We start from the raw sequence: 15,589 nt of genomic DNA, 5'->3' as shown, positions 1-15,589 counted from the left end.
CCTCTCATTCAGCTTCCCGCGCTTTTTCGCCTCCCAATTGGTTCAAATTCAAAACGCCATCAATCATGTCGGCGTCGTACGCGCTGGAGCTGCACGCGCTGAAGGCGGAGCTCCAGAGCACACTGGCGCGTCTAGGTATCGACACAGTCAGCTCTGATGATGAAACAGACGCTCGGCATCACGTAGACGCCCTGTCGGTACTGGAAATCGCCGCAGAATCGACCGAAACGCGACCAAGGCGGCGGAATTCTGGCCGCAATCGGCCCATCACGCGCTGGAACCGCCGTCGATTGGTGCACGAGTTGGCTGCGGCATCCAGTAGGAGGCGGCAGCTGGAGACACAATTGCATCGCGAGATGGAGAGCGACAGGCAGCAGCAACAGGTCAGCGACGAACAGAGCAGACGCCAAAGCGCGTGGCAGGCGGCGATCCTCGAGTTGCAGCAGCAACGCGCCGAGATTCAGAGGCAAATGGAGGCAGAGACAGCAGAGGAGATGCATCAGACAGCGGAGAGGGAGCGGGAAGAGCAGGTTTCTGGTGCTGAGGACCAGAGTGAGAGAGTGACTGACAGACGACTGACGGTGGAGTCTGTATCAGAGACCCACTACTCGATTGGCGGTGTGGTGACGTTGGAGCCTTTGGCTTCATTTCAGCAGGTGCCAGGGCTGGCAAGCTCGAGAAGTGGGGTTTCGATGCGACCGACCGTTGTTACTGCGGCAGCTGTGTCGCCAACGGAAGCTTCAGTATCAGCACCAGCGATGGTGTCGGTGTTGGATGCTTATCCTCGCTACAGGAACACGCCGGACGCATTGAGTGACGTGTTTTCGCTGCAGCTGAAGTTTGCGGAGACGATGCTCAAGCTTGAGAAGTCGGTGCAGATGCGTGATCGGCTGCTGCATCATGGTGGAGCCTTGTCCAAGCATCGTACAGCTGCATACAATACTCGACAAGAGAGCCATGCACGTCGTCGTCATGGTCACCAGTCTGTACAACGCAGAGCATCATTTGAAGGCAGTTCCAACAGCGACTCTAGCGTCATGTATAGAGAAACGCATCGTAGTGAATCGTACAGCTCCAGCGTGTATTCGCCTTCGTCACTGGATTCAACGCCGCGACGTGGCGAGACCATTCGAGTGAGGTACCCGAACTTCGGAGTATCAAGAGCAACCACGGCTGAAACACTTGCACCTTCCTCGTCGTGCGCAATTCATTCGCCTAGCTTGGACACGACAGGTGGAGGTGCGCCTGCATCCTCCACGACAACTTTATCACCTCAAGAATCGCCAAGCGCACAAGATGCTGCTGCGCAAGGGAGCGACGCGCAAGGCGAGCTTTCCGAAGCCCGGGACGAAGAGATTCACAGGACACCCACCACCGGTAGTAGTGTGACTACCCCGACGACTGGGAGTGATCAGAAGTCCAATGCGTCATCGAAACAGGTTCGCTTTGGAGATGATGCGTATTCGACTCCAGTGCTTGCCCGTAAGTTCAATTTCGACAACCCGTCGATCGATGAAGATGATTTCGAGGAGAAGACGGAAGACGAGGAGAGCATCCCGAGCTTCCTCGGTGGATCTACCGTTACCAGTGTCGAGCTCAATGACGCTTCATTTCTTCGAGCTTTCCAGCGCTTCCGTCGCGAGTTGAAGGTATCAGAGCACGACTCTTGCCTGCAATCACCGGTGCTAGCGAGGAAGCTTTTCCCAGCATCAAATATGGACTTTCCTTCCTTAAATTCTGATGATGAAGGCGCGAAAATTAATTTATCGATCTCTGATGGAGCGACAGGCGACAACTTTGCTCAATCTGCCAGCGCTCCTGTTGAGGAGCACGATCAAACAGCAAGGTTTCCTGGTCTCAGCGGTTTGAGTGTAGAAGAGTTACAGGAGCGTCGGAGGCAACTCTGCCTTGACATCCAGGCGGCAAGTGCCCAACTTGTGCTAAACTTTGGGGCGATGCAAAGCGTAGCTACTGGGTCTCAAGGTGCAGACCTCACGAAGGACTGTTTGCTTGCATTACGAGATGAGCTCAAGGCCGTCGACTCACAGATTAGGGAATTGCAATAGACGGTACGCTGGTCAAAGTCTCTCTCATCCCAGAATCTGCCGTAATGGTGGCCGTGACCGTTGTCTGTTGCATCGTTGGAGATGGGGACGTGGCCCCGTTGAGATCGAGTCAAGCAAGTTGTGGGCTTGTTGAAGAAAGTGATGGCAAAAAAGCTGGAGTACACGGGGCAGGACTACAAGCTGCAGTTCTTCCTGGCGAAGACGACGGGTGGCGCGTGGTTGATGTCGGATGACCCTGATGTGAGTAGTATGCGAAGTGGAGCCACTTGTAAGCGAGTGAAGAACTGCTGAGTGAAGAAATCGACCCAGCAGAGAGATTGGCGTCTTGCTTGCGAATGCTCTGACGAAGAAGACGATTCACGTGCTGGTGGTGGTTCCGGAGGGTGTTGGAGGTCCAACGTTATTGCAACAAGTGAATACCGTCGTATGCGAGGGTGTCGTCTGGTATGTCGTGAAGGGATCGCATTGGTCTCTACGACCAACGAACGCTCTCTCGCGAATATCATCGACCGACTCAAAGAGGTCTATGTTGTGCTTGTCAAAAGTCCGCCAATGTCTGGGAAAATATCGCCGGCGAAGTTAGTGAGCTCGCTTTGGCCATTAGACGCAGGGAGGAACAGAAGAAGGCGGTTGAGTTCAATTTTTCGGTTTTGGGGATGTCCGAGAATCAGACTTTCGAGGACATATTCGAGGAGTGTTGCAGGGTGTCGTGGAAATACGCAAAGGTGGAGCTCCCAGCGCCAGACTGCGTGGTGTACCTGGTACTGGACGAGACGTAAGTGATCTACCAATATGACAATACCTCCTCCCATAGACACAAATCTAGTGGTGTTTGGGAGCTGGTCAAATTTGTTCTGTTTGATACCATACAATGTGAGAATCTTGATGTTTTCGCAGCTTATGGCTCTGGAGTTGAATACTCTCGTTGAATACTCTCAACTCGCTAATCCAATTTTGCTTCGACGAACGAATGGTGTTCGGGGTCAAAGAACTGGATTTTAGTCGTGCCGGAAGTCTCTGAGTGCGTCGCCAAGTGGTTCGAGGGCTTGGTGAGGAAATGGTTACAGAAGTTTGTTATCGTCTTTTCGACGCTGCGACCCACGAAGCGATCCCTGGGACCCAGACAGCTTCTGTGAAACGAGTCGATGATGTCCAGGATATTGAAGATCTCTGCATCAAGATTCGTGAGCTTGCCGACGACCATCAACGGCCACGCAGAGACATTCTAGCGAATGTTGCGCTCATGCAGATGAAGGTGCACCGGAACAGGGCGGCATATGATGCAAAGCGACGGTCGATACCATTCACAGCTCACCTGAACGGGTTTAGAAAGGATGGAGTTAGTGCGCTCATTGTCGAGGAACCGCTACCACCGAGGGAAAGAGACGTCTACTACGAACTAGCAGCTGCCGACGGTGGTCTCGATTTCACAGACAGGCAAGCATCTTCAGTCCGTCTAACGAACTTGAACAGCATCGACGACTTCAAGAAGAACGTTTTGGACTTGAGTCGCCCGCTACTCGCCGAATATGCGCCACATCATGTAACTGTTTATCCGGACCGGGAAACGAGTGGCGCCTTGGCGGTGGATGCCAGACTTGGGACGTATGGTGCATCAGCCGCGAAGGCGCTGGTTGTGAAAGTGCCGTCGCGACCAAGTAGGCGGCTGAAATCAGTGTGGCATCAGACGGTGACACTTGACCCTGCTGCTTCCACACTGCCGCTCGGTGAGGAAAGCCCAGTGTGGAGAATTGATCCGACTGCTATGGTTGGTTTTGGTATTTATGAGCTTTGCAAGAAGTTGTGCTTGTACTGTCGCGCTGACACTGTTAGGTTGACCCGCTTCTTGCAGATCCATTGTTTTGCGGTAGCACCTCCAGTGTGTGTTCGCTTGGAAGGAAACGAGAAGATAACAATTTAACAGGAGGAAACAAACTTACTGAATGACATGGACCTACTTCTGAATGAAGTTGAAGATACAAAGCAGTACATCGTGTTTCTTGATGGGGTTACGCAGGAACAGGACCAGGCAGTGCGTGTTTGTATTGGCGCGAGGTAATTCTGCTATCGAAATACTACTTCGCTGGCGGGAATGTTCGCTATATGTTTCACTATCCAAAAGCGCAAGTGATAAAACCCCTGGATGAGGCTGTCCAAGCCGCAGTGGGGACCCCATTGAGGGAGCGTATAAACACAGCTTCCTCATCGGTTACTTCAAGAAACTTTTAGACTCGCTCGCGGCAGCGATTTTTGAGGTCAAGACGCTGGAAATTTTCTTCGTTGTGGAAAGGCAAAAGCTGCTCCCTTTCAAGTTTTCCGTGGTGACCGGTCAAGGAAACGTGATACATTATGGATGGCAGCAGGGCGAGGAAACAGGCAAAGTGAGGCGTGTAGCCGTTGAAGGGGTCGAGACCTGGAATGTATTGAATTGGTGAGCAAGGACCTTAATGACTGGTACGGAATGGCCTTAGCTTTTTGGCAAAGGACACAGAAATCGTTGAAATTGATTCACTATTGTCGGACTTTTAACCTTTAATCCTTCTACATGGAAAAGCTGAGCTCCAAGTTGCTTCACGGGGTCGAATTCTTCAATTACATCGATACGAGAGAGTATGTGAAGTGCTTGAGCAACTTCTAGCGATTTTTGTGGAGCTGACCGCTTGAAATGCGTCTACTGGTCCTGCTCCTGGTATTGACACCTTGTACTAATGTCTGGCACGAATAGTTTGGGCTCCCAGGATTAGACTGGAAGATGTCGGTTGCAATTCAGAGCGGCACAGGAGGTGACGAGGTTGGCGATGCGCGCTTGCTCTGCCCCTGCTGGCCTCCTTCACGCGTTCAACCAAGTATCGTCAAGAGTTTGTCGGTCACGGAACAGAGTTTCGACTGCGTGCCACGATTATTCGCTGAATTGGGCGACGAACTACTATCAACAGGAAAAACGGCGCCGCAAAAAGCATAGCTGGAGAAGCGTGCTTCATCCTTCTGTCTTCGGTGCTTGCCTAGCGATTTTTGGACGAACTATCGTGGGGCCAATTGTGTTGGTGCTGCTGTTTACCGCGACCCAGTACCTCTCACCGAATGCCACGTTCCTCATCACGTCTGAAAACAGCTTCTTCGCGTTTACCGAGAAAGATTTGTCGATGGCTGGCGGATGCACCGATTGCCTAGGTCCGTGCAAGGTCGCACTGCTAACATACGCGCTGTACAATAGAGAGGCGCTGACGAGTGGCCCTCCGTTTACTGCTTTCACTGGCCAACCACCAACAGAATCGCTGTACAACTTCAGCACCTTGAGTCCTGAGGCGCTCACACTTGCAGCGTCTTTGGATGCCAGCGACGCACTGTGTCAAAGCAGCCCCAACGAATGGGGATCCGCGATGAATGTCGTGACGGGGACGCCTCAGGAAGTCATGGATGTGCTCACAACGCTTAACCTCAGTATCCCGTTGCAGACCAAACGAGAGCTTGAACTGGGGATCGAACGAGCTGAAGACTGCGTTACGACGTGGAGTATCATGGCGCTCCCGCGATTGTTTTTATTCCCGACCGATGTGAACAGCTCCGACTTCGGCGAAATCCCTGCGGTGGCTATCAACGTCGCTCCCGACCTGACAGAATGTCGGCCTGACGTACCTGCAGACAGCACTTTCGTCGCCTCCAAGTTGGCGTTTTCCACCGATGGCCGAGATCTCCTGGCGGTTGTTCCCGAGGCCTTGACACTGTTTCCTTACAGCTTCAAAAGCAGTATGAACCCGGTCTCACGTGTAGTTTCAGCCATCGAGACAGCGTATCAAGTCGACTCCGTCCTGGAACCTTTGCTGCATGCGTACTTTGGAGGCTGCCGAGTACACGAAGTCAACACGACAGGTATTTACGTCGAGGACACGTGCGAAGCAATCGAGCATTGGGAGGCGTATGGGTTAATGGTGCAGTCTCCAGACGACATGCCCTTGTGCAGCAAAGGTGGTGTGTGTATCCATAATTACTACAACTCGCAGTGGGAGTGGGTGAGCGAGATCGCAGCGGCGAAGCCAAAGCGCGTCGCCATGTACATGAACACGTTTCGAAGTCGATACGCCGACACGGTTGGGATTAGCGTGTTGCCTGGTTTCGTTGTCATGCAGATCTTTATCATGGGAATCGTTAGTCTTTACGAAGTGATGTCGCACAAACGGTCAGTTCTGTTCACACAGATATGGGCGTACCGTTGTCAGAATGGCAAGACTCAGGTGGTTTACCTTGCGCAGGTGGCGTACCACCTCATTTACAACTCGGATCTGTATTTGATCGGGTTTTCCACAGGGACTTTGACGACGGAATCGCTCGCGAACCTCACGTGCTGCTTTTACGCCTTTTCCTATTCGTTCATCAATTTGGCCAAGTCACGCTCGGGAGACCAGCAACTAGATCGCCACTTTCGGCTTACGTGGGAGGCCACTCAAGTTGTCATCACTGCGTGTGTGGTGACGGTGCTTCGCGTGGTGCAACGCAATCCACTGGAGTCAATCATCTCGACGAACGCAGAGATTTTGCGCAAGACGTCGACTCTGGGTGCAAAATATTGCGGCCTTAACGACGCCTGCATCATTTTCACCATCAACGCACCTACCATCGTTGCAATACTATCTGCGGTTTTGGGCCTCCTCGCAGTGACGACATCACTAATTGTGAAAAAGCTGAGCCCAAAGTTAAAACGAGTCATACTGCCATCTCGGGGCTCGATGGGTAGCTTCAAGGGTGTTAACCCAACTCGAGCTGGTGTGGTGTCTCGAAAAATCGCAACAATTCGCTTGAGTATGAAAAAGCGAAGTAAAACTCTGCCGATCAACAGGATTCCCGCTCCCATTCCCCTCACGTCGTTCGAAGAAAACTGTCTTGGCTCGGCTTTCAAGAAACTGTTCCACGACTGTGACGACATTGCCTACGTGACGTACAATGGGAAGCGCTGTACTACAGTGGAGGCACTTCTGCTAACAGGTTATCTCTATTATGGCGAGCATATTTATCAAGCGGGGTCTGTGATGCTGCTTGTGTTTGCGCGCATGTTGCCTCGAAAACTCCTTCGCACGTTCAACGTGCTTATTCTACGCTGGTATTTAGATCCGAGAACGGGCACGCTGACGCACGCATTGTCTTGCACGTGGTATACGGCAAGCAAGGAGAACCATCATTTGAATGGGGTGACGCCGGTGGCCTAGTGCAACAAATGTAAACGGCTAAGATAAAAAAGCATTTTGGATGACGAAAGCTTGGAATTGGTACGTCGACAAGTTTTTTCGAGATAATTCGCGATCAAAAGTGGGTATGGAATGCAAGGCGGTCGTCAAGCGTGCAAGAGCGGCTATAATACTGATCGATCGTGTCGACAGATAGCGCAGATTCAACGGTGCGAATCTTAGCAATTTCATCGGAAGGGGTCGGCGTTTGTAGCCTTTGCTGGTCAACCCCCAACGGAATCGCAGTACGATTTCAGCTCTCTGGGCTCTGAGGCACTTGTGCTAGGTGAGTTCACTTGAACACTTCGGGTTAAAAACTCGGCGTCAATCTTACAGAGGATGGTGGATCATCCATCACCAACTCTCCTTCTCTACCACTTATGGCGGTGCTGAGTTTGGAAAAAAATATGTGCAGTGATCATTAACGTTGAGTACGCCGAATGTCGACCAAACGTCTCGGTGGACGTGATGCTGGTTCGAAGCTGGGGGCTTGCCACACGTGGTCTAGATCTGCTACATGTAGCTTATACATGTATTGTATGTTCGTGACCAGCAGCTATCCATCATTCCCAAATAAAATAAACTCACAGCAACACATTTGCGGGCCATTCGGTACAAAGCCTTCGACGACATATACGTCATAGTTCACTTCCAGAAACAGAAAGAAACTCGACCAAAGCTTAAGAAAACACACGAGCCCAAGCCACGTTTCGAGCATCGAGATTGAAGTGGCGATCAGACGATCGTGTGACGTGGCGACAGGTACCGTAATCTGCGTATTATTGACACTCAATCGCTTAGTTCAAGAGTCATTCCCAAAGTCTCCATTGCACGCAACAAGCCATGGCCGCCCCCGCCCCAACCGACGTGGACGCCATGCTGGACGTGGCCGTCGCGGCCGCACGCGCCGCCGGCGCCCACATGAAGTCGCACCTAAGCACGTCGCGCGTGGAGAAGACCAAGTCGAGCAAGGATGACCTCGTGACGGTCGTGGACAAGCAGTGCCAGGACCTCGTGTTCGCCGCCATCAAGCAGACGTTCCCGAGCCACGAGCTCCTGGGTGAGGAGAGCGTCGCGCCCGGCAGCGAGGCCTCGGCGCGCGCGCTGCACGACATGGTGAGCAAGGACTGGCTCTGGATCGTGGACCCCATCGACGGCACAACGAACTTCGTGCACCACCGGCCGGCCAGCGTTGTGTCGGTGGCCTGCGCGCATCTGGGCGACGTGGTGGTGGGCGTCATCTACGACCCGTACCGGGACGAGCTCTTCACGGCGCAGCAGGGCAAGGGCGCGTTCCTGAACGGCCAGCCCGTGCACGTGAGCCTCGAGGCCTCGTTCTCGGAGGCGCTCGTGGGCTTCGGCATCGGCACCAAGGACAGCGTGCGACTGCCCATGCTTGACTGCGCGCGCGAGTTCTCGGCTAAGTGCAGAGGCCTGCGTCTGCAGGGCGCGGCGGCTATCGAGCTGGCCTGGACCGCGGCAGGACGCCAATCGGTACGTTTGCAGTGCTGCAGGGATGGTGTTCGTGAGTGCTGATATTGTTGTGATTGTGTAGGCCTTTTACGAGCTGGACCTGAACTCGTGGGACGTCGCGGCCGGCGCGCTGCTGGTGAAGGAGGCTGGCGGCCACGTGAGCAACAGCGACGGCACGCCCTTCTCGCTCAGCACGCGCAACATCGTCGTGTCCAACAACAAGGGCGACATCCACGCGAGTATGATCGAGCTCATCAACAAGGCCGACGCCGTGCACGTGCGCAAGTAGCGAACTGATCTAGAGCTGCACCACATCGTTCCTTCCCAAGTGGCCTTGACCCGGTCGCGCCAGTCTCGGTTGCCATAGACTAACACACCTAATGTTAATGTTAGCATGCACTACGACAGTCTTTGCCGCAATGTTTGTACGCGGGCGTCCCAAATTCTCAACCCCCCCCCCCGCCAAGATGGAGGAGCAGCCTTGGTCGTAGGCACCTACACAGTCACGCAAGTGGATTCAGCCAGTTCTTGTAGAAGCCTTCGCAGTTCTCACGCTTCATCGTAGCCAAGTGGTAGGATTGCATTGCGGATTGCAATGGAAATCCTCGGCAGCAAGAAGCTCTCTGCTGAGCTTTGGAATTCTACGACATCCTTGAGAAGAGGCCGCTAAGGAGGAGAACGCAGCGTAAAGCGACGAGGTACGCAGTTAATGCGCAGCAAGGTGAAATCATTGCGCCTGCTGCCACCTCGGTGGCGAGCCACCTGGAAGTACGAGATAAATGCATTGGTCCATTGGCCTGTCCCATACAAAAAGCTGCACAGACTTCCTCTGCTCGCGTTCGTTCAATCCCCCGAGCTTGCAATCCAAACTAATGCACATCGGCGCTCTCCACGCATTTCTTGAGCGGTGTGAGAGCCGGACGCAGCTCGCTAGCGAGCGCATGCAGCGCTCCGGTGTGCGGCGAGTTGGGCGCCACGAGTGTGATGACCAGCGGCGCGTGGTTGATGTGGATCAGCACCACGTCGTCGAAGAACGCCGTGACGCTCTGCACGGCGCCAAACTTGAGCTTCCCGACCTGAAAAAAAGCTTCGTCAGCCTCCGCTCCTGAGCCTCTCAGGCTCCAACCTCCAGTGTATCCTCACCTGCTCTGCCGCGCCGGCAAAGACTGTGGGCAGCACCGTCTCCGTGTACTCGTACGACAGCTCCGACTTCTCCTCCGCAGACACTGCATACAAGTTAGTATTTTCACTAAATAGAGAGGAATAAGAGCTCTATTTGACTGTCCACCTTTGAGGAGGGGGACACCCTCGGACGTGCACACTAGAATGGCCTCCAGCGCGTCGTATCTGCAGCATAAATCCACATTTTAACGTTAAGGAGTGGTTAATTTTGTTAGTGGAAGGTCTCGTGGCACCTGCTCAGCACGTCATTGAGCTTCTCCTGGAGAATAGGACTCTGTAGTTGATGGAGAAGAAGAATATCTGGTTAGAGGGGCTCTTGTAGTCGCGTGTTGGACGCAGAGAGCGTGGCGATACCATCTCGGCGGCCGTCTCCATGGTGCTGGAACTGGGCTGGAAAATCGCGTTTGAAAAGTGATGTGAAAGTCGCCAGGGATTGGACAAAATCAGCGCACGGACGCAAGCGCAAAGAGTAGCAAAGTCTCTTCAAGTACGGGGCGATGTCGCTAGCAGCAGCTCGCCGGCGTCGTGGCAGAGAGGTGATGGAGATGTATGCCTTTCGCTTTCGCCGCTCAGTGGGCGTCAATGGCTAGTGTGGTAGAACTGCGCTAAGAGTTGAGGTGTTCAGATGCACAGCTCCAGTATTACTGTGACTTCTGTGGTGGAAGTGTACTGGAAACTCTTATGCCACTAAGTCGAGCCTACACAGCGTACAACCACGGACAGTCAATTTGGAGCAAGCAATGGGTTCTGTTGTGTCTTGTAATCAACCCCTTTTCAAAACCAATTCGTTCCTTTTCAACCTCTCCATGTCATCGCCGACGTTATTATGGCAGCTTTAGTTGCGTCGGGTCAACGGCGCATGACAACCATTCATTAAAGCGGATCAGGCATTCTTTCCCACAGTCAAAAGGGACAAGAAGGAAGAAGGTGAGCGATGGCGAACCAGAAGAAGCAAAAGAAGCAGAGGACGGCGGAGACTCCCGTAGTGATGGAGCATATTCAAGTGGTGACCAATGTCTGCGAGATCGAAGCCAGCAACAAGAACAAGAAACAAAACCAAAAGAGAAAAAAGCTCAAGACTCTCCACGAAGCGGGTTCCAAGCTGCCACAATTCCGCGGCGTCGACGGGTTCACGGACAGCTACGTGGCGGTGGGGCAAACCGATCCGCCCACGATCCCCGTCGAGAAACTTTTCCCGGACGGGCATTTTCCTGTTGGTGAGATTCAGGACCACCCGGGAGACTTCAACACTTTTCGCACCACAAGTGACGAAAAGCGCGCACTGGACCGTGAACAGGAAGATCTGTACGAGACACTGCGTCACGCCGCTGAGGTGCACCGCCAAGTGCGTAAGTTTGCGCAAGGTCTCATCAAACCAGGCCTCAAACTCGTCGATCTGTGCTCGCAACTCGAAACCAAGAACCGTGAACTTGTGGTGGAGTCTGCTCTAGCTGTACGTACTTCGCTGTCCGCAGCTTCAAATACTGTCTTACCGCTCTTTTTTTCGTGCTGTAGCGGGGTATTGCATTCCCGACGGGTTGCTCGCTGAACCATGTAGCAGGACACTACACGCCCAACTCGGGCGACCAGACTGTGCTGACGTATGGCGACGTGATGAAGGTGGACTTCGGCACGCAGATTAATGGCCGCATTATCGACAGTGCGTGGACCGTGGCGTTTGATCCTCAATTTGACCCGCTCTTGGAAGCTGCTAGAGCGGCGACAAACGCTGGGATTGCTTGTGCGGGGGTCGACGCGCGTCTGGGCGAGATCGGTGGCGAGATTCAGGAGGTGATGGAGTCGTTCGAGGTGACTATCGAGGGCAAAACGTACCCTGTCAAGTCGATTCGGAACCTAAATGGCCACTCCATCGGGGTGTACGAGACGCACGGCAGCAAGTGTGTGCCGATTGTCAAAACGAACGACCAAACCAAGATGGAGGAGGGCGAGATTTTCGCGATTGAGACGTTTGGCTCCACTGGCCGAGGGTATGTGGTTGAGGACGGCGAGTGCTCGCACTACGCCAAAGCCGCTGATGCTCCGAATGTGCCGCTGCATCTTCCTCGTGCTAAAACGCTGTTGGACCACATCACCCGCACGTTTGGCACGCTGCCGTGGTGCCGCCGATGGCTCGAGCGGGAGGACGGTGGGTCCGCTACGGCCAACCCGAAGGGTGCCAAGCAGGAGAAGTACCTCTTGGCGCTCAAGAATTTGGTGGACACGGGCATCGTCACGGCGTACCCACCGCTTGTCGACATCAGGGGCAGCTACTCGGCGCAGTACGAACACACATTCGTCCTACGCCCGACCTGCAAGGAGGTTGTGTCCCGTGGCGACGACTACTAGGGCTATGGATGGAATCGTACTGAAGCATTTCCTCATTGCCTGGATCTAAACTTCAAACATCATATCCATTGAAGAGCCCAAGTGATGGTTCGCTAACAAACTACAGCTTTTAACCCATTATTCCCCGAAGAGCGTCCTATTGGTACGTAGCCTACAGAGTCTGAGAGGGCTAATGCCTGAGCCGGCTATCACCATGCAACCCTCTCCACCTCCAGATAGGCACATGGTGACACTAGGAAACTTTTCTGTTTACGTCTTGTATAGAAGCAAACTTGGACGGTGCTCAGCCTCGTCATGCAGGTCGCGTGACGTGACATCCGTTGAGTAGCTCTCGAGCCGACGCAGCATTCTCCTCGAGCCTTACATCCGCGCTGGGAGGTCCGCCAAGCATAGCATTTTGGATGTGGCGGGTAGCTCCTCAGCAACGAACAACGGGCTGTCGGGACTCCTTCAGCGTTCCTCTTCCCCTTCCCCTTCCTCCGCATCCTCCTCCTCGCCTCCGCAGAGGACGGCGCTTGAACGCTGGATCTTGGAGACTGGACGAGTGTGCTTGACGGAGCGAAGTGAAGAGTGAGAGCTTGCTGAGCAGCGACTCGCTGCCAGCAAAGCCTCAGGGCGTACCCAACAACACCTTCGAGAACACCGTCGAATTGAATGCAGACGCTAGGTTCATGAGAACAATGTTGAAGTGCGTGCAGGCTGCAGGACAACGCGTGCAGTTAGACTTGAGAGAGCTGCACGGACAGACCTTACCAATGTCTGGACTGGGCAGCAGGGCCAGCTCTCCTCTCAAAGTGCTTTACACTTTCCTACACTGTGAAATATACGAAAGTTCATCTAACCATAGCCGCCATTTACGTGTCGCCTCTGGATTTCAGACTTGTCGTACCCTCTGACATTGGAGAATGGGGGGTTAAACCCGAATCAACATCCTGGCAACTACAGATGTGGATCGATGCAAGCTGTCCCAGGGCCAATGTGCGGTAATTGCGCTACATGTTGATATGCATGTACTTGAAGTATGTAGTAAACCCAAAAAGCGTCTTGCAGCCTCATGACAGGCTTAAATAGCCTACAAATTGAACTTTCTGGATGGAATGGGCTTGCGTTAGATTCATGCTCGCATCTCACTCCATATTGTGCTCGTCTCTAATGCGACCGCAACTGTGCTGCAAATTAATTTGTCTGACCTAGCGGCAATATCCAACACTTGTCAAAATAACATCAGGCACTATGGTATGTGTTATGTGTATGAGATCATAGTCTTTCTAATATGTTACGAATCAACAATTGCTGTGGAGCAAAATCGTCTCCTTGAATTAGTAGTACCACTAGTCATTTTCAATTCAACTTGACAATACTCGAAGATACGTTTAACTGATCTCCAGGAACATTTCCTGGTGTATCGGGTAAATCTGGGTCTCAATGTCGAATGCAAGCCCCACCTGGGACCCGGGTGGAGGCTTCCAGCATATATTACGGATCGACATGAATATTCGGTGGTCTCTTTCGTATCTCTGATCTGTCTCCACGTATCGGAATAGCCACTCTAGCGCACTCGTATACCATTCTACGCCACTAATCATCGGCGTTAGGTCGAAAAGATCGTGGGCGGTGAACACTGGGTGGGTGGGTGGGGGGGCTGAAAAATAGATACAATTGCGTGGATAGTGCAAGCGTTCTTGCCAATTGAGTGGCACCCTGGTCGAACTTGTATCCTTACGAAGTACAGTACTAACAATGCGCTCCATGCAATACATTGGTGAAAAGAATGGTGTGGTTCAAGCTGTTGGTTAGGTGGTAACTGCGTTCAGAGTGCAAGCCATGCACATGTACTACCGCAGCATTATAAGTTGATTGCGAGTTTCCAATTGTACTCGGAGGGTAGTAAACAGTTGTGGCAAAATTGTAGTGCATGTATGATCAGCCCATGCTTCACGCATGCTTCCTATGTACTAGTACTACCGCTAAGGTACGTGTTACCACAAGACTGTAATACATTTAGTTGTGTAAATGCATCAATGATTGACGGATATGAAGAGAATTCACGCCAAGATATCGGATGTTAATCGCATAGCGTACGTGTCGGATGTTTATCCCCCGTAACGAATGGGCTACTTGGGCTGCAACGGTATCTAACATGATCGCGGGGTCAGACCTGTTCGTGTTGGCGCAAAAGACGAAGCCCACGCTAACAACGATGAGCCCGGCTCGAGGCATCACTGTAGCTCCTATTGCAGAAACAAAATACTCAAAATCAAGAGGAAGCGGCTTCGGCGTTGGAAGACCTTAGTAGGAATCAAACAAGCAATCCCCCTGATCGCAAGATGCTTGGGATGAAGGATTTGTTTTCAGTGTGACGAGAAACCCTTCCTAATCATCTGGGGCTTATTTGCATCGTCAATACTGATGGGTTCAATGCGAACATTCTAACGCGAATGCAAAGACTTCAACATCTTGTCCGTGTGAAGTGACCTTCCAATCACGACCGGGGGCAACCAACGGCTTTGATATCATTCACGTTTGTCGTGCTTCGACCATGCTTGGTTTCGACAGGAACGAACATTCGCTTAAGCAGTGCCGCCGAACAAAGAAGCACGTCCCCAGAATCCACTCTCTGAACACTTCAACAGGCGAAGAAACCTTCTGGAAAAAAGAACGCGGCGTTTTATTTGAGAATTGAGGATCGCGATGACAGTTGATCACCGGCCAAACAACGAGAAATTCATGAGCACTCGGTCCCGGAGCCCCCAAATGCCAAGCACCATCACATCCAAATGCAGCGGCAATCTCTTCAAAGAAGCGGTGAAAAAGCAGAAACCCGAAGAGTTTGAGAATGATGCTGGCAGACGAGGGTTCGTGGATACTCACTTCATTTCAATACTTGCAGCTAGGAGGTGAAGTGATGGTAAAATAAGTTTGTTATCGCCTTTTCGACGCTGCGACCCACGAAGCGATCCCTGGGACCCAGACAGCTTCTGTGAAACGAGTCGATGATGTCCAGGATATTGAAGATCTCTGCATCAAGATTCGTGAGCTTGCCGACGACCATCAACGGCCACGCAGAGACATTCTAGCGAATGTTGCGCTCATGCAGATGAAGGTGCACCGGAACAGGGCGGCATATGATGCAAAGCGACGGTCGATACCATTCACAGCTCACCTGAACGGGTTTAGAAAGGATGGAGTTAGTGCGCTCATTGTCGAGGAACCGCTACCACCGAGGGAAAGAGACGTCTACTACGAACTAGCAGCTGCCGACGGTGGTCTCGATTTCACAGACAGGCAAGTATCTTCAGTCCG

General features: G+C 52.6%; 5 protein-coding genes across 5 annotated transcripts; 4 read left to right on the top strand and 1 right to left on the bottom strand.

The window, feature by feature from the left end:
• Positions 1-65: 65 nt before the first annotated feature.
• KRP23_10361 (uncharacterized protein) lies at positions 66-2,066 on the top strand (the record flags this gene model as incomplete). Its single annotated transcript, XM_067880801.1, has 1 exon — positions 66-2,066. The coding sequence occupies one exon, from the start codon at positions 66-68 to the stop codon at positions 2,064-2,066; it is 2,001 nt and encodes a 666-aa protein (XP_067742192.1).
• A 3,143-nt stretch (positions 2,067-5,209) lies between these two features.
• On the top strand, positions 5,210-7,585 carry KRP23_10360 (uncharacterized protein; the record flags this gene model as incomplete). The annotated part of the gene is made up of 2 exons (XM_067880800.1): positions 5,210-6,620; positions 7,572-7,585. The coding sequence occupies 2 exons, from the start codon at positions 5,210-5,212 to the stop codon at positions 7,583-7,585; spliced, it is 1,425 nt and encodes a 474-aa protein (XP_067742191.1).
• A 543-nt stretch (positions 7,586-8,128) lies between these two features.
• On the top strand, positions 8,129-9,047 carry KRP23_10359 (putative Nus factor SuhB; the record flags this gene model as incomplete). Its single annotated transcript, XM_067880799.1, has 2 exons — positions 8,129-8,779; positions 8,841-9,047. 2 exons carry the CDS (start codon positions 8,129-8,131, stop codon positions 9,045-9,047), a joined length of 858 nt encoding a protein of 285 aa, XP_067742190.1.
• A 580-nt stretch (positions 9,048-9,627) lies between these two features.
• On the bottom strand, positions 9,628-10,315 carry KRP23_10358 (Ragulator complex protein LAMTOR3; the record flags this gene model as incomplete). Its single annotated transcript, XM_067880798.1, has 5 exons — positions 9,628-9,834; positions 9,902-9,984; positions 10,047-10,105; positions 10,174-10,214; positions 10,295-10,315. 5 exons carry the CDS (start codon positions 10,313-10,315, stop codon positions 9,628-9,630), a joined length of 411 nt encoding a protein of 136 aa, XP_067742189.1.
• A 613-nt stretch (positions 10,316-10,928) lies between these two features.
• Positions 10,929-12,286, top strand: KRP23_10357 (Methionine aminopeptidase 2B; the record flags this gene model as incomplete). Its single annotated transcript, XM_067880797.1, has 2 exons — positions 10,929-11,393; positions 11,456-12,286. 2 exons carry the CDS (start codon positions 10,929-10,931, stop codon positions 12,284-12,286), a joined length of 1,296 nt encoding a protein of 431 aa, XP_067742188.1.
• Between the last annotated feature and the right edge of the window lie 3,303 nt (positions 12,287-15,589).

Source organism: Phytophthora ramorum, assembly GCF_020800215.1.
Source record: "Phytophthora ramorum isolate Pr-102 chromosome Unknown Phyram_PR-102_s0009, whole genome shotgun sequence".
NCBI lineage: Eukaryota > Oomycota > Peronosporomycetes > Peronosporales > Peronosporaceae > Phytophthora > Phytophthora ramorum.
The sequence above is the reverse complement of the archived record's forward strand: the minus strand, read 5'-3'. Positions and strand labels throughout refer to the sequence as shown.